Here is a 25,970-nt window from a genome sequence, read left to right as displayed (position 1 = left end):
ATGGACGTAGGTCATCAAAAGACCGAACCACATAAATTTTTGTGTTCTTGTGGGTGTGCTTGATTTCTTTTTTTCTTTATTCTATTGATTGGGTAAGATTTTGGGTAGCATATTCCTAGGCTATGCATATGGGGTGAAAGGTTATCGATTGGGGTGTACTAATTGTAAGTCTCCCAAGTTTATAGTGAGTCGGGATGTTACCTTTGACAAGTCTGCATTATTTCGTGGGATAAAGTCTAGAATTGCAAACACAACAGACTAGAAAGTTAGCAAGCAAGTGGAGCTTGAAATCAATGCTCCTGTGATAGTGCGAGACGATAGTAAAATCCAAAATGAATTACAAAAGGTACAAGAATTGGTATCTCAATGAAGCATTACTTGTATCGATGGTGATTTTGATTCTTATGTTTTATCTGTGGAAGTAGAGATTGATGAGCCATACTTTTATCTTAAGGCAATTACATATACCAAATATTCTAAGAATATTGAGTCTTTACATTGGGATCAAACATGGAAGCTTGTAAAAACACCTAAAGGTACTATTGATGTTGGCTTAATGTGTGAAAAAGGTGCAAACAATAGTTGTAATGTGGTTAGCTTCTCCAATTCAAATTTTGCTGGTGATCTAGATAGTAGAAAATCTCAAATCGAGTATGTGTTCACTCTCTCAAGGTCTGCGATCAGTTGGAAAGTAGTAGTTACTTTGTCTATAACTGAAACTAAATATATGGTTGTGACCGAGGCAGTGAAGGAGGCTTTATGGCTTAAAGGCTTGGTTAGTGATCTTGGTTTTGAACAAGCACATATAGTTGTGTTTTGTGATAGTCAAAGTGCTATACATTTGACGAAAAATCATATGTTTCATGAAAAAACCAAACATATCCAAGTCAAGTGTAACTTCATTCGTAAGATTGTTTCTAGAGGTGACATTGTAGTGAAGAAAATAGCTACAGATGAAAATCCGGAAGATATGTTGAGCAAGTCAATTTTTGGGATAAAGTTCAAGTATTGCTTGGACTTGATCGGTGTTCGTAGTGCTTTAGGCCCTGTGGGGCATTGGCGGTGTCGACATAGATTGGTTCGTAAGGTGGAGCTTGGTGACTAAGGTGGAGATTTGTTAGGATAGTCTTGAATTTTAGTATGACTAGGATTGTTTAATTCTAATTAAACTAGTATACCTTATTAAATAGTCTTTAAATCTAGTTAGACTAGAATAACAAATCCTAATTGTATTAGGATGAGATTATTTGGTACTATAAAAGGACGGTTAAAGAATAGTCATCACTTAGATTTAGAGAGAGTGATTGATTTTGGTGTACATGGGATAAGGGTTGTGAGTTTGAGACTGTTCTTATAATCTACTGATTTTTTATCTTAGTGAATCTTTCTCTGTTGCTGTGTCCGTGGACGTAGGTCATCAAAAGACCGAATCACGTAAATTCTTGTATTCTTATAGGTGTGCTTGATTTTTTTTTCTTTATTTTGTTGATTGGATAAGATTTTGAGTAACTTTTTACAGATAATTTCGTAATTTCCACAACAAATGTTCATATATAGAATGGTTCAATTCTTAGTGTTATTGTTATCAGAAAAGTACTAGCATACAACTAGTGAGGAAGGAAAACTTATTCTCCCGGCCTCTCCCTCATTTGAAAATTACCTTTTATCTGCGAGAAAAAGGGTTAAGGAAATAAAGCTAAATTGATTTATTTTTTTCATTTCTTCCGAATACTAATTAAATGCAGCCATAGATGGAATAAAAACTCTAATTGCCCAATTTCAGCAAAGGATGCAAAACAAAAACATGGGCATAGATTCCACGCCACTAATCTATGGACTATGTTCTCCTTTCCTAAGCAACAACTGGCATATAATTGCTGCTGCTGGTTTCAAGAAACCTGGCACTGCAGAACAACTGGACAAGTTGTTCATCACTTTGATTGGGCTGACAAAGGTTTCAGATAATTTGACACCAAGAAGCTTCACTCATCGAAATCTTCGGAAAAACTCATACTGCCAAAAAAAATAAGAGCACCGTGAATGTATTTGATTTTAAGGGAACATGCATGAATATACATACATATTGATCAGGATCAATTGTTCCCTTAAACTTACGTCAAACCGAAACTCATCCAAGGACCATGTTCTATGTTTCTTCTAAATATGTGGAGCTCGGTCTTACAACAAATGGAAGAAAAACAATTACTTAATTAAATGGTTTATATATAGTATAATATAATAAAAAAATTGATCTACTACTAATTCAGTACCCTATTAGTCAAAGTTTCAATCATTGACTGCTGTCTAAGTGTTAGTATATATTAATTAATAGTATTATTGTGTAGAGCGTAACTTGCAAAAAGAAAATGCATAAATATTCTCAAGTGGTCTAAGACAATACAGCCGTCAATGATGCAGTGATTATGAGCGGAATCAAAACCCGGCTGTAATCTTGTCTCTGTCTCCAGCACGTGAATGAATAAAAATGCATGGAAGAGGAAAGACTTTCTCCTATTCCTTTTATGCGTGCTTTGACGAAGACTTCTCTTGTTTTTCCCTGCTTACATACCAAAGGGTTTTGCTTTGACGAAGACTTCGGTCCGACCAGACTGCATATCCACCTTTTAACAGTCAACTTGCTACGGTTTCTCCAATAACTGTACAAAGCCCCGAACCCCACCTTTTGGGTATTGGTCCCCTTACCTTTTCCCTATATAAAACCATTTCCCCCCAAACCCTCCAACACATTGCAACTTGCATGAGATATCTCTAACGCTATACCAAACTTTCAAGCAAAGAATTAGCAGTTAACTCCAGTTTTTCTGTATTCTTTTTTCTTCATTTTCCTCGATGGCCACTACTGCTACATCTCAAGAAGATGTTAAAGTGGTGCTTATCGATACTCGGTACGTTGAAACTGACCCCGTCAGCTTCAAGTCTGTCGTTCAGAGGCTTACAGGCAAGGATTCTTGCGTTGCATGGATAGAGGAGACCTCGTTTTCCGGTGGAAAGACCGAAACAAGGGTTGCCGTAAAAGGTGCAGCGCCAGAGAGATCATGCGGCCCTCTCGGAGGCGGCTTTGGTGGTGGTGTTTCGATGTTAACTAAGGGTTTATCCTTCAAGGACTTGGATAGAATGATCTTGGAGGCGCCGCCTGTGGACGAGTTGAACTGGTTGTGGGCTAACTAGCTAGAATTAATCTGCATTATTTTCAGATGTGTATGTGTGAGTGTATATATATATATATATAAATTCATTTTTCTTTTTTATGATTTCTGTATCAATTAATTTTGCTTCGTTAAATTAATAATGAAGTTTTTGTTCAATTTAGAGTAGTTCCTAGAGGTTAGAGGAATGGTTTTTACCCTCTTGGATTCTAAACAAACTGGGTTAACAGTACAAAAGTAGTACTCAATGCATATCATTTGTAGAAGCCTTTTTTTTATTTTATTTTGGAGTTTAGTCGACAGAGCTCCAGGGTCGTAGAATGAGTGGTGGCTGAAGAACCCACGCCTCCACGGCATGCATAAGCAAATAGCAACCAAGATTCCGCGTTCAAAAATATTTTATCCATAAAATTAATTAAAAATACAAATGCGATTAGATTTGGAAGAAAAAAAAAATCTATTATTGGAAAACAATTAGAGGATTGATTTTTATAGCAACAAAATAACACCAACTATAGTGCACGCACATCCAAAAAAAAAAAAAGCTAGACTGGTTTCACCAATAAAGCAAAAATATATAATAGCCCGCGGTAAATATTGCTAAGGAGTTTTCTTTTTTCTTGTTTTATTGGAGTAACAAAATCCTTTAAAGACAAAGAAACACATTAAATCATCATGAACTAGGGCCTCGGGGCCTTAGGGAGGGGGGAGAGAGCGGGAGGTGAGGTTAGGGTGCTGGGATTTTCATCAGGGGCTAGTGGAGTTAGCAATGCAAAAAGAGAGGGAAAGGCAATGGGATTTAGGAGAACAAATATCTCTGCAGGACTATCCATCTCTTCTTTTGAATTGAGCCACAGTCAATTTGTTGATAAGGGCGAAGACCACTGTTTCGTGGAAGGGCTGGGAAGCATCACGGGGTTGGGTTACCATGAAGAACCGACGGGTTTGGTTTTATTTAGGCAACAATGCTAAACCGGCAGAGATTTGGTCTTGCGAGGGAATTGAATCAAATTAGCTTTCCTATTTCGTTCAGCAAACCCACAACTGGTCCTACTTTTGTATAGGTTTTTAGTTTTGCTACAATGTGTTCTATGATACTCTTTGTCGTGAAGGGCTGCCAATATCTTTATGGTGGCTGCAATTTTTGGATGTAAGTCTACCAATCTTATCCAGCCTAAGTCAATATTTCATGCCATAACAAGTCTCTTCCCACCCTGGGCTTAAGACTTGAAATGCCAGGATTGATTGTTGGATTTAATAAAAATTGCTTTTCAAAAAAGAAATTATTCAAAAGAAAAGAAAACTGAAAATCAACTTAATCGAATAAGAATACTAAAATAGATAGCATAAACATATATAAGTAAGATAAAATCCGTTAATTGGAGCTACTTGAAAATATACGGTTAAATATGATTGCAAGTGTACTGTCAACATTACAATTATTTTTTTAAAAAAAATTAGAGTTTCATTTTAATTGATATTTTTACTATTTATTTTTTATTTTTTATTAAAATGATAAACATATCAACCAAGCAAAATTTAAGAATATTTTTTATTCTATTTAAAATTTATATTCGACTTGTCTATGCATTATATAAGTTTTAATATGGAATTTCAGCTTATTGCTAATTAATAATTTTTGTAGAAACTAAAAAATGTCTTTTCAAAACCTTGTTAATTTGACCCAATTATAATTTACTTTTTGCAGTAGAGAAGCCAACTCTTTGGAAGCAAGGACAACAGAAGGCACTCAATTAGGTGGTCAATGGCATCTATAATCCATTAAAACACAAGCAGCTTCCATCGCAAAAGTGGAAAAAAGAAACAAAATGGCACTTTAAAGAGAGCAAGGTAGCTCAGTGACCTCAAATAAAAAAAAATAAAAAAAAATCGTAATATTTTTTAAATGGATACAGTGGCCCATTAAGCTGGTCCATTTAATGTTAAGAAAGAGGCTTGTCCCACGGGCTGCCCTACTACTTTTGGGCTTCTTTGCCTCATTTAGTCGAGTTCAAGTATGGTGTTTCTCTTCCATCATTGCCTGAGAAACGTTTTAGCGAGAAAATTAAAATATGATTAAGCTGTACCACGAGGCTCTTAATTAAATATTGTCAATTTATTCAATTAACCCCTCAAGTTCCTTCCTGAAAAGATATTATTTTTTGGAAAAATCATTAAATTTTAATATCCCATTCAATTTAATTTAATTTAATTTATTTTAAAAACTTATATTAAATCAAAACTTGAATTGTTAGGACGATATAATCTGGAAAGTCGGATTACATAACAATAACGGTCCTTAACTTTCAATAATCTCTCAATTGTTGATGAAACCCCAATCTGATTTCAGCTTTCTTGATACAATTAATCATCATTAAAGGATTTTACCAGGTAAGCACGGACGACTAGCAGGCACTCTCGCATAATTACCTTTCACTAATTCTTTTTCTTCAAATGGTTATGCTAACATTTATTGATGGGGCAATTCATGCACCATAACCATCATAGTGCCAAGATGTACAACGCCTGGCTGGAGAAATTTTCTTTTGAAGAAGTTCCCTTTGGGCAATATATATATTGAAGAATTTTCAATTCTGATGATGATGATGATTTAACTGGGTCTTGCCTAGCTACTACAAGTACTAATTAATTAACTTCATCTAGTGGTCGCATGTCAATATCTTTTCTTTTAAATTAAGCATGGATCTCTGATTTGTGGAAGGAGTTGCGGGAAGGATTGGTACCTCACAAAGTGGAATGCTTCTATCGGCAATTGTTGAAAGGGAGGCTGGCGGTGAGACAAAGAACTTCATTAACCAAAATTATGTTTATGGTCTTTTGTGTAAATCAGGTATGGAATCCATTAACCATTTATTTTTTCCGTGACCTAAGACTTGGAAATTGTGGTATTAGTGCTGTGGGTTTTGGAATGTTAAATGGGCAGTGCGTGAAGACCCGATGATATGCTTCCAATCTTGATATGAGTCATGAGAAATGGGAAGCTGTGGAAGATGGTTTTTTTATGCCACTGCTTAATTAGTCTATTTGGCTTTTTCGTAATTAAGTTGATTTAAAAGGAAAAGGAACAGTGTTGAGATATTTGATCTTATTAAATTGAGATTAGCATGGTGGGGTAGAGCCAAATGACCTAAGCTTAATCTCCGTGTAATTCATTTAGTTAGAGATCCTAGATGTGGTTTAAACACTCTCCAAACTAAGAAAGCTAAACAGATTATAATGTGGGAAGAACCACCGCTAGGGAGTTTGAAATTCAACATTGATGCAGCTTGTAAGGGATGTCTGAGGGAGGCCGGAATAAGGAGTGTTCTCAAGGATGATAAGGGCAGCATGTTACTTATCTTTTCTAAAGTAGTGGGAGTGATGGACTCAAACGCTGCTGAACTGATGGCACTGTGGGAAGGATTCCAGATCATAGTTGCTTCAGATTGGGCAAGGTCGCACAATATTATTTTCGAGAGCAAGTCCCATAATGCTATAACATGGGTTTTAAACCCACATCAAGTTTCATGGAGAATGAGAAGCACTATAATGAAGATTGAGGGGCTTAAATTAAAGATTGTAAGCTGGAGTGTGAGGAAAGTGCCATGGTCCGCAAACGGCCAACGAGGTGGCTGACACAAGTATAGGTAGGCAAAGTGAGTTGATGTGGTACATTGGGGAAGATGTTAATGTTGATAGTGAAGGTGGTGATTAGTCAAGTCCAATCTTGTTTCAGCTGGAGATTTTTTTGACACCAACAGAAGGCCATCTAGGCCACTCTTTTTTTGTATTCTGTATATATTATTGAGATCAATACAAAGAGCTTTTTTTAAAAAAAAAAAAGTATGGATTTAAAATGCTTTCTCATCACATACATATTTTGTATTAAAAATTAATCAATAGAGAATATAAAACTTATCAAACTAAAATTCTAGCTCATTAATTTAATTATATCAAAGAGCTTTTGGTTTGATCCTACATCAAGTCACCAGTAACATAAAAATTTTGAAGTTATATGAGATAATTGGCCCCCGAATAATGTTGGGTTCTACATCTTAGATGGGCGCCACCGTGCATGCAATGAGGTAAGATCCTTTTTCAGGCAAGAAATTCAGCCTATAACCAATAACCATTCTTGCTTTTCATTGCTTTTCAATCAGCTTATCTTATCATGATAGCCTTTGTTGCAAAACTAAAATTAGCCGTTGTTTGTCTGCCCCTCCTTTTCAAAGTAAAATCCATTCAACAGTCCACTTCTCGGGAAATTAATTGAGTGATAATTTCTTACATTTTTAAACCAGTTTCCTGCTAGATGGGCCTGGAATCCCTGGAAGGAAGCATGTCTTTGGGCAAACATATTCATGTATAAGTACTATTGCTCAAACCTTTCATGCATTGAACCTTCAACAACCCCTTTTTTCTTCCATGAATCGATGCTTCCTCTTTAATACCAAAATGTCTTTAACAAAAGTATGTCTCTTTGGTAATCTTCTTTCAGATATGTCCTAGTTCTCTTGGATATGAGAGAGAAAGAGAAACAGAAAAAAGATGGCATTGACCAGCTAACAAAGGACATGTTGGTCTTCTATTTTGTATTGATTTATATGGGTGGAATTTAGAGATATGTATCTTTCTTTTGCCCTCTACTTTTTCTTGCATTGAGAGATCTAGAGAGAGAGAGAGAGAGAGAGAGAGAGGTTGGTTTTTTAAAGCACCGAAAATGAGATACAAATATTCTACTATCATATCCATAGAATTGATGAAAATGTGTCTCCTTTTAATCAAAGGCCTCTTTTTTAACATGAAGCTTCCTTTTCTTTTTTGATCTCTTTTACCAGTCAGATCACATGCATGGCCGGGGTTATGCCACTTAGTTCACAAGGCCTAATGGGAGCGGTTGGGTACAACTTGTCTTTCTTGCCGATCAGATATAGTACAAAGGTCTCTGTCAAAGCTGAGTACGTATAAACAGTTTCTGGCGCCACCGTATGTACACTACTCCCCATTGAATCAGGCAGCTAATTAATTACGAATTGCGGATAAACCAGAAGCTTACAACCATCTGAGAATCAAACATTCACAAAAGGACTTCAACTTTTGCATATAGGATGAATCTGGTGCATACTAAGATGATAACCTTCCTTTGCCTTACACCGTTTCTCCATTACAGTAATACAACTACGAAAGGACATTCAGTTTTGCCTTTAATATATTACTCGATCGACACGTGTTTAATCAGATGTCATTTCTCTGACAATCGATATACTAAACTACAAATCCATGATTTCGGATAATTATTAATTTTATTTATTCTTTTGTAATCAAGTATGCAATGTCAGAATAATGAACAAAATTGAAGGTTTCTCAATCATCACCTTATGCCTTCGCTTTTGGAGAGTGGAATAATCAGTATTTTCACATGCTTGGACTGCAAATTGGCTGCTCATTGCATATAAGTGCAATTGAAATCATTCCTTGGAGTTCATAGAATCTGACTCATTTTTTTGCCTCCCAATCAAATAAATTAAACAGCAGTTTTTATTATTTGCCCGTAAGCTAGAATGCCATAACAAGTCTTAAACCTTTAGTAGAAGACTTCTAATGGCACAAGAAAACTAGCTTTGGTACACCAAAGTCCTGTACAATTACAAAAGTATAAGCTGCTCAAAAACCCATTGACAGCATCCAAGCACACAGTGCCAGATCCCTCACTTACACAAAAATTAGTTCCTATATCTGTTTCAAAAATCGTTCTTCTCGACCATTAACAGCAACCACGCAAAACCTAACAATATCCGCACTAAGAAAAATTATAACCAGTAAGTTCCTGGATGCCTCAAATGGACCTAAAACAGAATTGGATGGGCTTGTGGTTCCTTATGGGAATGTTTTCGCACTCTCAGTGGGATCCCATAAGCAACCAGGTTTTCGTTCTTCCCTTGCAGCCATGCTGGTATATTTTTTTAACCAGTTAGGAGCTGTTAACTGTAAAGCTTTTATGCAATGAATCTCATTTTGCCTTTGAAAAAATAAAAAATAAAAAGTAGTTTCTCAGATAAGTGCAAGATTTTATTTGACGACTGCCAGACTGGTAGCCGCCTAGATTGATGAGTTCACTTAAATGAGAAGGGTCAAAAGTACGTTCCAGCTCAATTGGAGGCCTTTTATGTATATTACTCGGTTTAACTTGAAAACTGCACATCAAAAGCCGACCTTTAAATCCCCAATTTACATGTGTGAACCAAAATTGTAAAGAGGAAGGGCGCAGGCGAAGGTTTCGTATTCAGGATTACCTATTTCAAATCTTAAGATATACCTTTCAACCTCGACAACGACTCTTTAGATTCTGCCACGACCGCCCAAACCCCACACCTAGTAAACAAAAATCCGAAACTTAATGGAAGATGACAAGAACTGACGGGGCATTGCAGAGTCTCGCGGTGGCTGCTGCCATTGGAATATGGCAGCCGTATAATAGTTAGTAGTAATTGGTACATGTGCCGTAATATAGAAAGAAAGGTCTCTCTTTTTGACTGTTAACAGGTTGCCTGCGTGTACATGAAATGAAACCGGACCATGTTTTTGATGTTCTGCTCTGCGCCTGCCCCTGGAAAACCAAACAAGTGCTTTCAGGGTCTTTTTTTTTTTTTTTTTCTCGTGGGTGCATCATCTTTAATTACTTTGAGAAAAAGGATTGAAAAGAACCATGACTTAAGATAAGGATAGTTATCTTTGGAAATTTCTACGTATACCATTCCTTATCCACTCACCAAACCTTACTTTTCAATTGGGTTTCTCTTTGGCCCAATTACTTAGTTTTTGTGATCTTTCGACCAATTTTCCCAGCAAAAAATAATGTACTAAAACCATTGCTATGCACACCTTGTTTGTCCCCTTCTCGAAAAAGCAGAGTTACAACTTTATTCAACTTGACCACAATCGCTAGCTAACTCTTCTGTTACCTTTCATAAGTTGGTAATCCAGATTAAATAGTTGAGTTGGATTTCAACTTTTTTTTGCCTTTCAAGGAGAACCACAACTGTCAATTGACATATCATTAAAGTGACTCATGGTGCAACCGAATATTTAAAACCTCCTAACAAATCGAATGCAATAAACTAAATAAGTATGCATTAGTCAATAAATGGAAAAGAGTTATAACTTCAATTGTAGTAGCCTAATAGTTATTCATTTATCCCTAAAAACTAAGGAGGAATATATGATTCCTTTTTTGATACATAAGAAATTAATACCCAAATGTAATTTAATTCATTTTGAGGTTAGGACTAAGGTCTCACTAGTCGATTTCTGCCTTGTGCATCTAATTTAATCTGCAATGCTTAAAAAAGTGATTTTACAATATTAATTTTCTGCCTTTCTTCCCATTGATCTAACCGGGGCACATGCAAAGAAAAAAAAAGAGATACTAGTACTACTTGTTTATGCAATTTTCACTCAAAGAAGGCTTCAGTTGGATAGAATATATGGGTCATATATATAATCAGCTTCTGTTGTCCTTTTAGATAAAAGTGACTGTCTTAGAAGAACCTCTGCTCTAAAAGCTATAGGATTCTAAGGGTTATAGATAGTTTAAATTAAAGTATGGGTTATTATCATTTCATTGATAACTAAAATTTTCACTCCACTTTGAATATAGGATATGTCCTCCGATTCTTAGTCAAATTCTTGAAATTCTTCTTTAAAAATGATCAAATCAAAATTAAATTTGAAAATCTAAACGAATATATTTATAGAACTTGATGAAAAGGTTATTAATGTATATAAAGTTAATAAAAAATAACATTTATAGATAAAATTTGATAAATATTTATTAAATGGTAAAAATCTTGTCAAAATTTTTAATAAGAATTTCTATTTAAAAAAGATATCAAAATAAATTCAAATTATTTCAAATTTTATATACTTTATATATAAAATAAGGTGGTTTAATCTGTCCTTTAGATTTTTAATTAAATTTAAATTTTATCTAATTATTTTTAAGAAAGAGCCTCACAAACTTGATCTAACAAACCTTACCTAAATTCTGACCTAATTCCTTGCCTCGGGGTATTTAACTTTTATTAGTCTCTTAAAAGAAATTGTAGCAATTAATATATTTAACCATGAGTGGGATTTTCCGTTTCCTTTTGTCTGAAGAAAGTGGGCGGGGCAATTGGGTCATAACGCACAAGAAATTGCGAGAAGTTGGCTTGTGTTGGAAAGAGACAAGCCAGTCCAAAAGAAAGAAATGGAGTCGAAGACAATGAGAAAACCAAGTCGTTTAAAAACAAGTTAAGAGGAAAGGGAACGAAGGTAACATGGTCAAGGCAAGCTAAAACCTCTGAGCCCTCGAAATTAAGCTCAAACAAGCAAAGAAAAGAATTCATCTTCTCCGTATATTTTCTCCCTCTATCTCATTCCGAAATTCTTAAGACTCTCTCCGTCTATCTCCCCTCTCTTTCTTTCTCTCTTCATGGCAACGTTTTTAAGAAGAATTGTCGTGATGATTCATGGATTCGTTCTACTTTCTCTCTGTTTTTCAGGTACTCGACCCCTTCTTTGTTTTCGTTTCCTTCCTTTGATATTCCATTTGCATATCAATAGTGATTTCTTTGTTGCATGAGCTTAGATATTCCAGTTTAGTTCTGTTTGCGAATGTTGTATCTAATATGTTTCTTGTTGCTTTACAGATTATGGTTTTCTGCAAGGAGTTACTTCTCTAGGCATCAACTATGGTCAAGTTGGCAACAATTTGCCTCCACCCGACAGGGTTCTTGATCTCTTAAGCTCCCTTAAGCTCACAAAAGCAAGAATCTACGACACCAATCCTCAAATTTTAACAACATTTGCCCACTCTAACATTGAGCTTATTGTCACAGTCGAAAACCAAATGCTACCAGTCGTAATGGATCCCCAACAAGCACTTCAATGGGTGAGTACCCACATCATGCCATATTTTCCGGCCACAAAGATCACCGGAATCGCGGTGGGAAATGAAGTCTTCACTGACGATAACACATCATTAATAGGTTACCTCGTCCCTGCCATAGTTAGCATTCATGGTGCTTTAGTTCAATTAGGCCTAGATAAGTACATTCAGGTTTCGACACCCAATTCATTAGCAGTTCTTGAACAATCTTACCCTCCTTCAGCTGGTAGTTTCAAGAGTGAGGTATCGGGAGTCATGTCACAATTTTTGCAGTTTTTGTCGAGCACCGGTTCCCCATTTTGGATCAATGCCTACCCATATTTTGCTTACAAAGATGCCCCAAACAAGATTTCCCTGGACTATGTTCTTTTCAACAGAAATCCAGGAATGGTCGATCCTTACACCAAACTACACTATGACAACATGTTATATGCACAGGTAGATGCTGTTGTTTGTGCCATGTTTAGGTTGGGTTATGGTGGGATCGAGGTTAGAGTTTCTGAGACGGGGTGGCCATCCAAAGGGGACTCTGATGAAATTGGAGCAACAGTCCAGAATGCAGCTGTTTACAACAGGAATTTGTTGAGAAGGCAAATGAGCAATGAAGGGACACCTTTGAGACCAAACATGAGGTTAGAAGTGTATTTGTTTGCCCTGTTCAATGAGGACCTGAAGCCCGGGCCGACTTCAGAAAGGAACTACGGTCTTTTTCAACCTGATGGAACGATAGCTTACAATGTGGGGCTCTCAGCCCTGGCCACTACTTCATCAACATCCTCAGCTTCCATTTCTCTTACTTCCTCTGCGACCAAGGTAAAAACATAGGTTTTGCTTTCTTCTAATCCATTTTAGCTTAAACAAAATTTATAAATAAAAAAAAGGGGGAGAAATTGTACAGTAGAGGATCGAAAAAAGTGTACATGAATGTATGCACCGGAGCAATATTACTGTTGTAAAATTATATATAGGAGAAAATTATATTGTTTCTTCAATAAAAAGTTGATGAGCGATAATCTAATCATTTTCTTTTATTCTCTTTGGTTTGCCTCCCTCTTTAAAATGGCATTCATTGTGAAACAGGCCGCAAATATGGAATATCAAAGCTTGGTGTACTGGATGTTTGTGTATTTGCTGACTTTCCAAGTTTTTATGAGAAGACTACATTAAGCAAATGGGAGTGCATGTAAATATTACATTTTGGTCAGAGAAAAATTGGGGTTTTCCTTTTTTAGGTCTCTTGTCCTTCTTGAAGAAAACAACAATGACAAGACCAAATTAAGGTATCCCAATTTTGCACAAGTTAACCACCAAAGAGCCTTTCTCCCAAAACCCGATGATTGTTTCATGAGCATCCTTTTAAAATACATGTTCAACAAAGGATCAAAGTAACCATCATGATCAAATGGGTATAATTACATAACATACCCTTTGTGAATTGTGTTGATTATTTGTTGATCGTGTTGAAGAATGGAGCAAATACAAACAAAAAAAAAACTAGCTTATTAATTTGTTACTTAGAGTAAAAATCGCATTGTATTTCTTTTCATTGTAGCCGTATGCAAGATGTTGTAGAAGAATTATTAATTTCTCAATTCATGTAAAAAGAAGTTTTATTAATGTTAGAGAGAAAGAATGATAAATTAATGTTATTGGTTGCAAAGAAAGCTTTCTTTCACTTTTGGACGTGGAATCCATAGCTGTTCTTGGATATATATAAAGATTTCTCAAGACTTTGCCTTCCCCTTCTCTCTCTCTCCCCAAACACGATAAATAAAAGATTATATTAAAATGAAAAAGTTTATGAAAGAATATATTGGATAATGAAAAGTTTTAAGCTTTGTTTGGTTCTTTCTTTATCCTCAACCAGAAATCGGGTGGCCCAGCTTTATTCCCTGTGGCCACATAACCGTCAGCATCGGTCATACGCCATCCTTTTCGCAAAGGAGCTTTTGTTTTGGCGATCATCTCTTTTCTTTTTCTCTATAGGGATATAGGGAGACAATGTAAACTCAGCCTTAGTTAATCTTGATGGGGATGGTCTTCTCATCCTGCATCAGCTAACGTGGTGCACATGCACCCCAACAATTTTTGGAGGCCCCCCACTTTCCCCATCTTTTCTTTTTTTAACTCTCTATTAAGACCTAAGAGGAAAAAAGAAAGCAAACAAATTCAAAGGACCCAGATTTTTTGGGTGTAATCGATATATATATGTCTGTGAACCTTCTAAACAAAAAAAAGGGCTATTCTATTGAATTGAAGGTGTTTTGTTTTGTTTGGTTTGTTTGGGCATTTAGCTAATGACATGTTCTACACTCTAGTGGAACGGATCATTTATTTGAGGTCCCATGTGCTCGTAATATAGCATGTGCCTTTGCTTCTAAGAGACGAGGGAATGTTGGCAAATTGGTGGTCTTTTTGTTTTTTTCTCTCCTATTTGCTCCCTAAGAGCTTCATGAAATGATCTTGAAGCTATAGCTACATGCATTTTTTCTTAGCCTCGATTCAATTTACTCACTTTCATTGAATAAACCTTCAAAATAATCTAAATATTATGAATGCAGAACTCCTTGGCCTCTTTATTTCAGGAAGTTATAGCTTTATAAAACTCAATTCATCAGAATTTTAAAGCACCAAGTATTTGGAGTTAATTAAGGTGATAAATTAAATCATCTTTAAAATATGGCCTGCTATTTTATCTCTCAGAACCTCATTTCTTTTTTCATTTCAATGAGTCTTAAATTACTAGAAATCAAATAATTAAGCAATAAATAAACAAATAATAAAAATTAGATACGTATACTATCGTGGTACCATAGCATATCGTATTCCTACATCATTTTGCCGAATAGACTATTAACTGTTAAGGCAAAGCTCGAGACATGAACAATAACTAAAATATTGTACTACTTTAATTACAAAAGAAGCTAAGACTTAAAATAGTTGAAAGAAAATTTGATGCGGGAATGAACAAAACAGGCCAGGGGATTAAAAACCTTAAAGTCCAAATAATATTGTCTTTTAGCACGTGATTGCAAAAAGATTAAGCCCTTCTTAATCAATTCGCTAAGCTTAAATCATTTTAATCAATCAGTGATGAAGCTTTTAGATGTTGACAGGAGGATATTTGGGTACCGTAGGTTAATTACGAACAAGCCAAAGTCAAAAAGGGCAAAAAGAAAAACCCTGTTGTAGATCACTTGTGCTTATTTTATGCTTGTGTGTCGGCGCACTCAAGTAACAAGGATCAATAGCTCCTTCTTTTGTATATTATCCTCAACTATTGGCAGGAATCATTGGATTAAACATAATTTGCCACATTGGTATTGTACTTGGAACAAAAAGGAAGAATGTAATCTTGACAAGAAGAATTTCTCTCATCTTCCGAATGATGTTAGGCAATTAGAATTGGAATTTTAAGCAAAGGAGAGACTCTGTTGTCATTATTACATTCAAAAAATTCGGCTGGTTTGGGTATTGTGAATCTAATTAATAAGAATTTGGCATTTATTAGTAAATAGGCGGTGACTTCAGAGATTCTTGGTAGGATGTCAAAGTTTTGAAAGATTATTCCAAGCCTTGTGGAAAGGCTTCTTAGTTTCATTGGAAATGAGGACTGTTGCTAGGTGTCAGGAAATGATGAAAATATTCTGTTTTGGCATTCGGTGGAAGATATGCCCCTGAAAGTGCTTTTCTCAATACTGTTTCAGCTATCTGTAAATAGAGATGTAAAGGAGATCGATTCTTTTCAGGATAATTGCACTTTGAGTTCAAATTGGCAAATTTAGGTTTAGACGCAATGGGAAAATAGAGTTCTTCATCAACTTATTTTCGTATTAAGTGATGTTTATTTGATCCGTAATAGATAAAATAGATTGATTTGGAAGTTTGACGAACATGATATATTCTTGATTAAAAAAATTTCTTCCATTATTTGCAGTTTCTCATAGGATTTTAAAAGTCTGTTACAATAATTTAACAATTAGCTTCCTTGGGGTGCATCCTTACAAAGAAATTTCCTTTTTCCAGAGGAGGATTTAGATCCCGGAGGTGTTTTGCCTTTCCCCTGGTGCCTTTCTTTCTTGGAGGATTGTAATCATCTGCTTATTCATTTTGAAATGGTGGGGTGTGGCCTGTTGTCTCCCGGATTTAATCCCTCTGTTTTTTTTATTTGTGAAAAGTAGTTTTATGGTCTCTTTGAGGTGCTGAAAATGAAGCTAATTTTGAAGGGAAAAAAATGGGATTTGAATGATTTGGTTTCTTTAGTGAAACTTTGATCTGTTTACTGGATTAAGGCAGTGCAGGGGGATGACAGTATCCTAGATACTGTTTGGGGGACGGATCCCAGATCTGCTTTCAAGTCATTTATATGTCTCAAAGCATCTTCTCAAGGAATGCCTAGTGGAAACCACAGTCTAATTCCTTGAAGTTTAATACTAATGGTTCTGTTAGAGGAAAGCTTGGTCCCTCAAGTATCGGAAATGTAGTAAGAAACTCCAAAGTTGTTATTATTGTATTATTTTCAAACATATTGCTGTGCTAATTATGCTGAGCGATTTGTTATTAAATTGACTTTTGAAATTTTTGTAATTCACCATGACTTGGAAAGATATCTTCAATCATTAAACCAGACTCGAAGATTGACAGTTTTTATGGGCTCTCAACCCATGCAAAAGGTCATGGAAGTTTTGAAGATTTTTTCAACAAATTGATATGTTCAGTGATGCCATGAATAGTGTTTTCTTTTAAAATATCTTTAAAGAATTTAATCATTGTACGTACGTACTCTCTTACAAAACGAAAATAAACAGAAATAACTTGTTTGTGGCTTGGTGCTATTAGTAGACCTTCTAATTGCAGGAACTTAGAACTCCATTTCTAACTTTGCACACAGGTTTTTCATTAAAAGAAAACAAAAAATGGTTCATTTAATTATCTCTGATCAAACCTTTCCCTTACTCATGAAGTCCTTTGTGTTTTTTTTTTTGTTGGTAGCACCTTTCTGACCTATAACCGCATCATCAACCACCCCCCCTTGCTGGTGGAATCCCATATGCGCTCCCTTTATAGTACTAAATCCTAAAAATGATATGGTAAAGGCAATATAGCTAGGACATAGCTTTCATAAACAATGGCAAAGGTTTCATCCTCTCTTTGTCATTACCAAAATCAGTCAAAGAGTGTACCCAGAATTGTCGGGTTTATAAATTTTTCGTTAACCCCTCACCTGGTTAAGGAGTCATCATTAGGCTTTTCTTAAAGATCGCCTTTATTTTCTAGCATAATTTGAGGAAGATGCTATTATAAAGTAAGATCCCCTTTTACTTGGAAGGTTTTTTTCTTTTTTCTCTCTCTACAGTTAGGTTAGGTTTTTACTTGTACTTGGACCCAAAGGGGCACTGACTGCTAGGAGGGATTCTTGTCTCTTGATATGTCTCAATCCAATCCTCTCATTTTCAAGGGGGGCATCCTCTCCAATGCTTTTCCATTTTAATACTGTTTAATAGACTAATTGTCATTACTATCCGCACAAAAAGACTTATTTATAATTTTTAAATTGCAAAATTGTGATAAATGTGTCAAAATCATATGCATCGTTTTTAAGAATTTTATACATAATACTGATTGTGTTCATCATTTTATATTGAATACGTGAATATATATAACATAAATTTATAATAATACTTTATTAAAAATATTTTAAATTCAAATTCTTCCTTTGCTACCTTAAGTTACCAAAAAAATTAAGCATTATGTAATTATGTTTATCGTTTGAAATGAAATCTAATTTTGAATAAGAAAAAAAGGGCTCAAGCTCATATCTTGGGCCAGTCATTTAACTCCTCAAACCGGGCCGGACCGGTAGCCTTGGCGACCCAACTTTCGTCCCTTATATAAATGCAAAAATTCAAACTTCGAACATTTTGAGAAGAACTTAGCCATTGGCTATGGCGCTTTCCTCTGCGTTTCGAGAAAGACTTGAAAACATGGAGCATACTAGAAACCAACGCCTAACTCTCCTCCAGGTCAAATCTAAACTCAACTTTCTGTTTGATTCCCGAGACAAACGAAGTCAGAAAGTCCTAATTTTGTTTCTACATGTTCATTCCCACAGGCGGAGAAAGAGCTACAAGCGAACAAATCTCAGGTTTTGGAATTGAAGCTGGCTCATATTCGGTCCAGGGAACAGAGATGCTTGTTGCTTGATCAAAATATCGCATCGCAAAACTTTAAAATCTCTTCTCTCAAATCTGGAATTGAAAACCTCGACGCCAAATATAATTCCAGCTCTCAACAATTAAAGTGAAAGTTTAATTTCATTAGTATAATTTTACATTTGCATCTGGTAATGTAGATTTAGCGTTCATTTCTGAGATGAGATGCACTGCGTTGAATCTTAGGGTTTTGAAAAGTGAGATCGAGGAGCTTGAAGAGGTGGAGAAGGAAAAGGATAAGTTTTACGAATCGAAGAGTTCAGAAATCAACGAATTTAGGGGAAATGTGGGGAGGTTTTTGGTGGAATCTCGAATTCGAGTGCAAGAGCTGAGGACCTGTGTGAATGAGGTAAATTGAAAAGTAAAAATTGAGACTTTCAAATGAAGAATCTAAAAGTTAAAACTGTTCAGATGTTTGCTGAGGATGCAATCTCATTTTTAATTGACTAAGAGCAATGTTGGTTGGCCCCTTTGGACAGTATATTGTATCTATGTATTCAATTTCCTAACATAGGTTTATGGAATTTGTCAATTTGATGATCTCTCTTGCAGATGATGTCAACTTTAATGGAACTTCAAGGCAACAATGGCCATACGAGTAACTCTGAGATAGATGAGGCAGAGATGAAAAAGGCTGAACTGTTGGCCATGAAAGAGAATTTAACAAAAAGTTTGGCTTCAAATTACCAAATACGAGCAGAGTTGCAAAAGCAGGTTGAGAATATGCTTGTTGCAGAAAATCAAGAGAGGTGGAAACAAGATAACAGGTTCATGAAGTTTGTATAGAAGCAAAGCAATGTTATCCAAATATTAACCCTTCTCATAATAGGTTTGAGCTCTTTGTTGATTTGGTAGGAATGAACAATAATTTGGAACGTCGATTTATGTTGTGGATTTATGAACCATATTGAAGAGGGAATATGAATTTTCGGTTTTTCATTTCAGAATTTGCTTATCTGTCTTACATGTCTGCTTGCTTTGATTGCATCTACTCCTACTGTTGTTTTGCATGGAAATAATTTTGGGGTTTCCTTCTGCGTGGATATTGGATCATTTACTTGTTTTTTATTCTACTTTTAAGTAAACCATGGACCATTTTGATGCCCCTTTTGATTTATAAGCCTGCAGTACTGAGATCTGAGATCAGCATAACAGTTACAAGTTTATTGGACTAAACATATCAACACCAACAAGGATGAAACTTTTTCGAATTGATCAGGAAAGAATGCTAATTTAAGGAACAAGTCAACAGTTCTGAGGATTCCAAGATCCTAGGGGGGCCTAATATTCTTGTGAAGTCGAGAGCACATGCTTACAATACTCTCCCAGGGCCCACAATGGGAATATATTTCTGTATGCAGCATAATGTATCATACAAGTCCTCAAGCAGACCCCGGTGAGTTCCTGTGAAAACCAATTTGTAGTTCAGGAAAACGCTATTAATGAGGGTTCCATCTAGATCTTAAGCCATCTATACAAATTAAAACCTTGAACAAGAGAAAGTTTGTAAGTTTTTAATAGATATAATATTTTTTATGGTTCTTTTGCTTCAAGAGAATGATGACCATCATCTCATTAAGCCATATTATCCTTTTTTAAAGAACAAAGAGCAACTTGTCAATTGTTAATCTGAATTTCAAGACTGAATTTTTTTTTTCTCTTTCCATTTTCTTAAGAAAATCAGGCTGTCAAGGATGCTATCTATTATCAGCAGTGGGTGAATTGCTTTCCTGAAGCATTGGACTTTCTAGAAGGATCTAAATTAGGTCTTACATACCTGTTGAGGAAATTCACCACTTTCCATCTGTGAGTTGATCAATAGTCTTGCTGCTTTGTGCAAAGGTTGCGGATCCAACTCAGCCTAGTTAGCAAGAAACATTTAGACCAGGAATTGAGGTTTGTGTAGAATTTGCAAAGTTAAAAGGTTTGATATCATGTTTTTACCACTAATATCAGCAGAATTTATTTTCTATAATTAATATGATTTATCATACACTTCACCATGATTTGAATGGATCATTTTCCTTAGCATATGGTAAATATACAACCCAGTCTTAGCTTCCAATAATCCAATTACTTGATAATATTGCACTATATAGTTATATTCAATACCTAAATTTAGATTAGCTTATCCAAAAAGAAAACACACTTATATTTAAAATATAACCTGTCCAGCATGAATCAGACCCATCATCGCCCATGAAGTTTGAACTAGATTTGAGCAGTTTCCTTCTGCTAGATGTTCATATTCCTGTTCAAAATTTGTGGGAAAAAATATCAGAAATATTGTATACTCTCCTCTACTGAGTTTCAGCTTTGTGAAACGCCAGGGTTTCTTTTGGAAAATAGCTGATTACTGTTATGTCCAACAAGGCAATAATAACATCCATACATGTTTTTGCTTGGCTTCACTTAATTCATGCTCCCTAGCTCAGTGATAAACTGATTAACATGAGAATGGCAGTTACCAAATTGGGGCATGATAGATAGCTTTCTCCCCATCCACCAGACTCTTGCTGTTTTGAAAGCAAAAATCGACAAGCTTTACGGACAATTTGGCTGTTGCGACAAGTCTTCCCAACAGCAGCCAGCCCTGCTAAAGCAAAACATGTGCCATATGTATAGCAAATTGCCCAGCTGCCATACCTGCAGATATTAAGTGATAATCTTAGCTTAAACTTATTATAACTTTTGTTCCCATTATCCATTCATGATTTGGCTCAAGTTAAGTTAAACCACAGAAAGGAATTCAGAATCACCAAGAACCATCTTCCATCTGTGAACCTTCTAGAAATTGCACTGCATTAGCCACAGAAGTTTCTATGTCTTCCTTTCGATATCCAGGACATAACTGGGAGAACAACACAAGAGCTTGGATGGCCGATGAAGTGCATTCAGCATACCTAAGACCACCAAATGACTAATGTTGAAGAAAATTTTCATATGATGCTTTAATGATAACATAATGCAATTACTGATAATAGGAACATACTCCCGCTCAATCGCTGCTGCAGCAAAAAGTTCTGTTGGATTTAGCTTCTGAAAAAAAAAAGAATCCCACAATTTAAATAAAAATGTTTATGCTGCGTTAGAATAATAAAATTAAGCAGCAAAATTGCTGCAAAGTATGACTTGCTTGGCAAAACTTTGAACATTTGAGCATGAACTGAAGAATACGTGCATTTTTTATAAGTTTTACCTCCAGCCATTGTGGTCCTCTTACTGGCTCCCAACCAGTAAAACCACCATTTATGCTCTAATAAAAAGAGAAAAAGGAAAATCAAGGCCAAGGATAAAAGAATTACAGTTTTCCAATGATATCCAATATGCAAGAAAACAGAGAGAGCTTTCATCAAAGCAAAGATAAAGATGTTTTCATACCTGCAACGACAAGAGGACATTCACAGCATCATATAGTCGTTCTACTTCAACTGTTTCACCTACAATTTCTGGCGGTAATTGTGAGAGTAAGAGTATCGGCTGCAAAGAAAAGAGTAATTAACAAACGTCCGCTAGCAAATTAAATTTGCTAATTTTTTGTTTACCTTAGAGAGACAAAATAAATAAATACAGAGGAGCTAAGTCACCTTCAGAGCTTCAGCTGTGCAGTCTAAGGTTTGCCATCCATCATCTTGAACGGAGAAAGTCCAAGCTCCTTTAGACATGTGGCGATGCATACTTTGGAAGTCTCCTGATGCATTTTCTTGAAGCTGAGAGATTTGTTGATGCAAGAAATAAAGTGAGCTGATTGAGATAATAGAATTAATGCGGATTAGTTTAAGAAATAAAGATTGGGAGAATAGGAAGAAACCTGTGACTGTTTTATGAACTCATGAGCGTTTCTGAGAGTAGACGCATATTCATTCGTTAGATTACTTGAGATGATTGCTTGGGTAGTTAAAACGGTATCCCACAATTGGCTACCACCGTTTAACTTCCAATACAAACGAATTAGCAAATTTAATCAGCTACAATTAGAAATGTAATACTAGCTTGGTAAATTTGGACGTGCGGTGGTAAGGTGGATTATTATCACCAAACCTGCATTTTCATTCCATCTTCAGCTACCCACAAGTAATCAGGAACTCTGGCCAGGTGAAATTTTATTGAATCTGAAGTTGGATCCTCTGCCCAACAGGCCATCATATGCAAAACCTGCAATTGAAGCATTTGCAATAAGCATTCTGATACCACTTGGCTGCCCAATGTCAATAATTTGTTGTACTATGGTAAACTCATAGATTGCTAACTGAACTTTGACTCTGCAGCAACTTAGGTCAACTAGATTAAAATGATGATGGTGGCGCTCTGGAGCATTTTAATACCAAATATCCATGCTCAATTTTTTACGGATGATACCTTCTGTGTACCTCCTTGAGTTATGTATCGAGTGTTCTCATCCTCATAATGGATGAGCTTTGTTGCTATCTGTAGAGCTTTCTCTCTTAGCTTGGAGAAGGGCCAGCATTTTAAAAGTGGCTCGGCAATGTAATAAAGAGTGTCCCAAAGCAGAATTTGCACCATGGGATAAGGGCGATATACATCTTCCTGCAGGGAAAACAAATCATAAGCTTGCCAGGCTTTGGAAAGTTCAAAAACACCTTCACCTGTGTATCCCCAATTCATCTCACCTGCACTGCAAAATTCTTGGCAGTATAGATTAACAGTATCAACAAGCATGAGTATAAATATGACAAACCTTTAAACAGGAATGGCGTGCTTTATTCCAATCTATCTTTTCATATGGTTGGATGTAAATTTCATCTCTCAATGATAAAATAAGCTCAGTGATTGGCCCGACAAATTTCTTTCCATACAAGTAAGACATAGGTGCATAAAAGTTGCGCATGAAAGACCATAGCCTCGCTGGGTGCATACGAGAAAATATATAATTAGTGTCAGCAAAAAAAAAAGAACAAGTTTAGGTTTTACTATAAAAGAAATTTTAGATTTACCTGGACTGAAAGGAAAATATGAAGGGAGAAGCCATAATTCTGGGGGCATTGGATTGCACCCTGACCATTCACATAATCCTAGTACCTTTACATTAAAATTTTCAATACATTAAAGTGTATCCAGCAGTAAAGTTGAGGGAATTGAAAGATATTTCAAGATGTGAAATTTTAATTTTTAATCTAATAATAATAATTGTTATTTAAGATAAAAATCATAGAGATTCACCATTCATATATATTTTTTTAGATTATGATAGTCAACTAAATAGCACTACTTACCAATTTATATAAGACATGTACAAATCGTAGGAATATGATTATAATTCAATTCTAATTAGCAGTTGGATAATGTCTATGTAAATTTATTAATGAATTTGGATTCACTTGTCTAGATCCATATTTCAACAGAATATAATACATATATATGAAACAGTAATTAATGTAATAATTTATTTATTTAATAAATAAATAATAAAATTGATTTTTAAGGAGAATGTCTAACATGTATAGCACCAACTGAGTTCACTTCAGCTTAGCTTAGGTGGTTGAAAATGTGGGGTTTGAATTAAGATTTCAAATTCAACTATTCAAGTCATAGTGCTATCCTCTTTGACCAAGAAAAGTAACGGCTAATAGCAGAAAAAATTTCATACCGAAAGATAAGCCTTTCCCAATGAGGGTATCATCGTTGCACCCCCGTGATCGACTATCCAATTTCTAGCCTTCTCGACAGCCCCATCTTTGCCACCTTCAGTTCCTTCTCCAAGCAAACGAAGGGCAATGTAATTTAGAATCGTGGTCAACATGGTGCTGTGTCCCTCTACGTGGAAACCCCATCCTCCATCTCTATTCTAGCTAGCCAGGGGAAAAGAAAAATGAAGTACTGGTACTATTAAGTATCTCATACCATACTAAAGGGAACTTTCATCCATGTAAATGTGTCAAAGAGTTGAGGTTACTACTTGATGATTGTAAATGTAGCGAAGAACTTCCCTTTTGTGTTCAGAAGATAGAACGGTATCAAGTGTTCCAGTAAGGTACAAGACCATAACCTGCAAGTTGTAAACGCTACAACCATGAGGTAAAACTCACATTTTGGACACTTTTTCCCGGATCTCTTTCTTCGTTTTTGAAGGGATGAATTGAGCATAGAAAGCATATATACCAGAGGGGGTAAGGAAAACAATGGCCCTGAATTTTCCGAGGGCCAATGTCCATCCCATGCTTGTGTAGCTGAAGTGAATCGAACAGCTTTCCTCAAAGCAGTCGTGACTTTTTCACGAGTCACTTCTTCATTGTCTTCCAATCTCACTGGTGCTATGTTTAGATCTACCTGGTTATCTTGCATGAGCTGTACTTTGGACAAAAAACAGTTTAACATATGTAGTTGACTCAAAATATTACGACAGTGAAGTTCATGTAAGAGTGCCAATTTCTTTGCAAGTAAAACTTTTCAAAGAAACTAAAACCTTAACAACCTGAAAATTCTTAAGCATGTCGCTACTTGCTTTAACATGATGTCGATGTAAGGAGAAATTTTGTCGGAAGTTTTCAATTAGAGCTCGTTCCTCTAACGTCCCGGAAGCAGCGTCGAATTTCCAAACCTGTCTGCCAATAAATTTGTTCGTAGAAAAGAGCCACGGACCGACGCCTTCCGCTATCTCCAGCTTCCACATATTTCTTCCTACCTTTGTTGCTGCAGTCTTGATCTAACACCAGTAATTGAATTCCTTCCCTTCCCTTCCCTTGAACCCCTCTTAAACAATCCCATATAAATGTAGACGAAAATGCCAAGATCAACCGACACAAATTAATTAATTTCTTTTTCCCAATACCAAATGCCTTCAAAATTGTTACATTTGTTTTACATGCGTTGATTCACGTGATCGGTTACGTTTCCAATTGGGACAATAAAAATACTCTTAACGATACATATTTTCGTCTGCGAAGGCCGCTGCCATGCTTTCAACGTGCATTTAGCATAAGCCTGCCACAACGACACGAATGAGTCACTACTTTCCTTTTTTTTTTGGCATTATTTCTTTTTTACAATGCCTGAAGGATTTTTTGTTCAATTATTTAATTATTATAATTATATAAAAAGTGTTATGAAATAAATCTAAAAGAATAACTATAAAAGAAATATAAAAAAAATATTTAAAGAGAAAGAAAGTATTCAGAAAAAGTAAGAAGATTTTATTCAAACATATATTTATAAATGAAGTGAAAGGTCTATTTATAGACTAATAACTCCTTATCTAGATTAAATTTATAGGATGAAGATAATATTTAGGGATTGATGGATTAAATTCTGATCCAATCTAATTTACATTAAATCTAGATATAGATAACATAAATGGATATTTATAAAAATATTTATAACACTTCTTTTTGAATATCAATTGTATTAAGAATATGCATCGTTAAAACCTTACAAAGAAAAAACCTCATGAAAAAAAAATTCAAGTGAAGGAAAAAGGGTGCATAATCTTCTCAAGAATACGCTTTTGAAACACTGCCTCATTAAAAACCTTATCAAGAAAAACCGAGTGGAAAAAATTTTGATAAAAGAAAAGAGTACAGTGTGTATTTTACTCTCCTTGATGAGTACATTATAAAAATCTTTAAAATAATGCATTCTAATCTTTTATACCAACTTTTCAAATGTTATAGTAAGAAAGGGTTTGGTGAACAAATTTACTAAATT

At 35.4% G+C, this 25,970-nt stretch overlaps 4 protein-coding genes across 4 annotated transcripts; 3 read left to right on the top strand and 1 right to left on the bottom strand.

The window, feature by feature from the left end:
- The first annotated feature begins 2,681 nt into the window (after positions 1-2,681).
- Positions 2,682-3,269, top strand: LOC110424670 (VQ motif-containing protein 10-like). Its single transcript, XM_021439291.1, has one exon. It carries the CDS (start codon positions 2,851-2,853, stop codon positions 3,187-3,189), a length of 339 nt encoding a protein of 112 aa, XP_021294966.1. The 5' UTR covers positions 2,682-2,850; the 3' UTR covers positions 3,190-3,269.
- Positions 3,270-11,432: 8,163 nt separating this feature from the next.
- On the top strand, positions 11,433-13,694 carry LOC110424267 (Glycosyl hydrolase superfamily protein). Its single transcript, XM_021438812.2, has 3 exons — positions 11,433-11,710; positions 11,858-12,909; positions 13,177-13,694. Exons 1-3 carry the CDS (start codon positions 11,641-11,643, stop codon positions 13,261-13,263), a joined length of 1,209 nt encoding a protein of 402 aa, XP_021294487.1. The 5' UTR covers positions 11,433-11,640; the 3' UTR covers positions 13,264-13,694.
- Positions 13,695-14,219: 525 nt separating this feature from the next.
- On the bottom strand, positions 14,220-24,939 carry LOC110424080 (beta-amyrin synthase-like). Its single transcript, XM_021438573.1, has 18 exons — positions 24,742-24,939; positions 24,429-24,614; positions 24,226-24,315; positions 23,917-24,114; positions 23,264-23,348; positions 23,008-23,174; positions 22,668-22,856; positions 22,350-22,463; positions 22,120-22,242; positions 21,896-22,018; positions 21,690-21,788; positions 21,508-21,564; positions 21,301-21,347; positions 21,068-21,211; positions 20,777-20,954; positions 20,476-20,559; positions 20,086-20,169; positions 14,220-14,237 (listed from the first exon to the last, which is right to left on the bottom strand). The coding sequence occupies exons 1-18, from the start codon at positions 24,937-24,939 to the stop codon at positions 14,220-14,222; spliced, it is 2,184 nt and encodes a 727-aa protein (XP_021294248.1).
- On the top strand, positions 18,042-19,094 carry LOC110424081 (cytomegalovirus UL139 protein). The gene is made up of 4 exons (XM_021438574.2): positions 18,042-18,119; positions 18,209-18,396; positions 18,495-18,657; positions 18,861-19,094. Exons 1-4 carry the CDS (start codon positions 18,042-18,044, stop codon positions 19,092-19,094), a joined length of 663 nt encoding a protein of 220 aa, XP_021294249.2.
- Positions 24,940-25,970: the final 1,031 nt, after the last annotated feature.

This window comes from Theobroma umbraticum, unplaced genomic scaffold (genome assembly GCF_002168275.2).
Source record: "Theobroma umbraticum cultivar Fairchild unplaced genomic scaffold, ASM216827v3 scaffold_204.0, whole genome shotgun sequence".
Lineage (NCBI taxonomy): Eukaryota > Viridiplantae > Streptophyta > Magnoliopsida > Malvales > Malvaceae > Theobroma > Theobroma umbraticum.
Note: the sequence above shows the minus strand (reverse complement) of the source record. Positions and strands in the feature narration are given on the sequence as shown.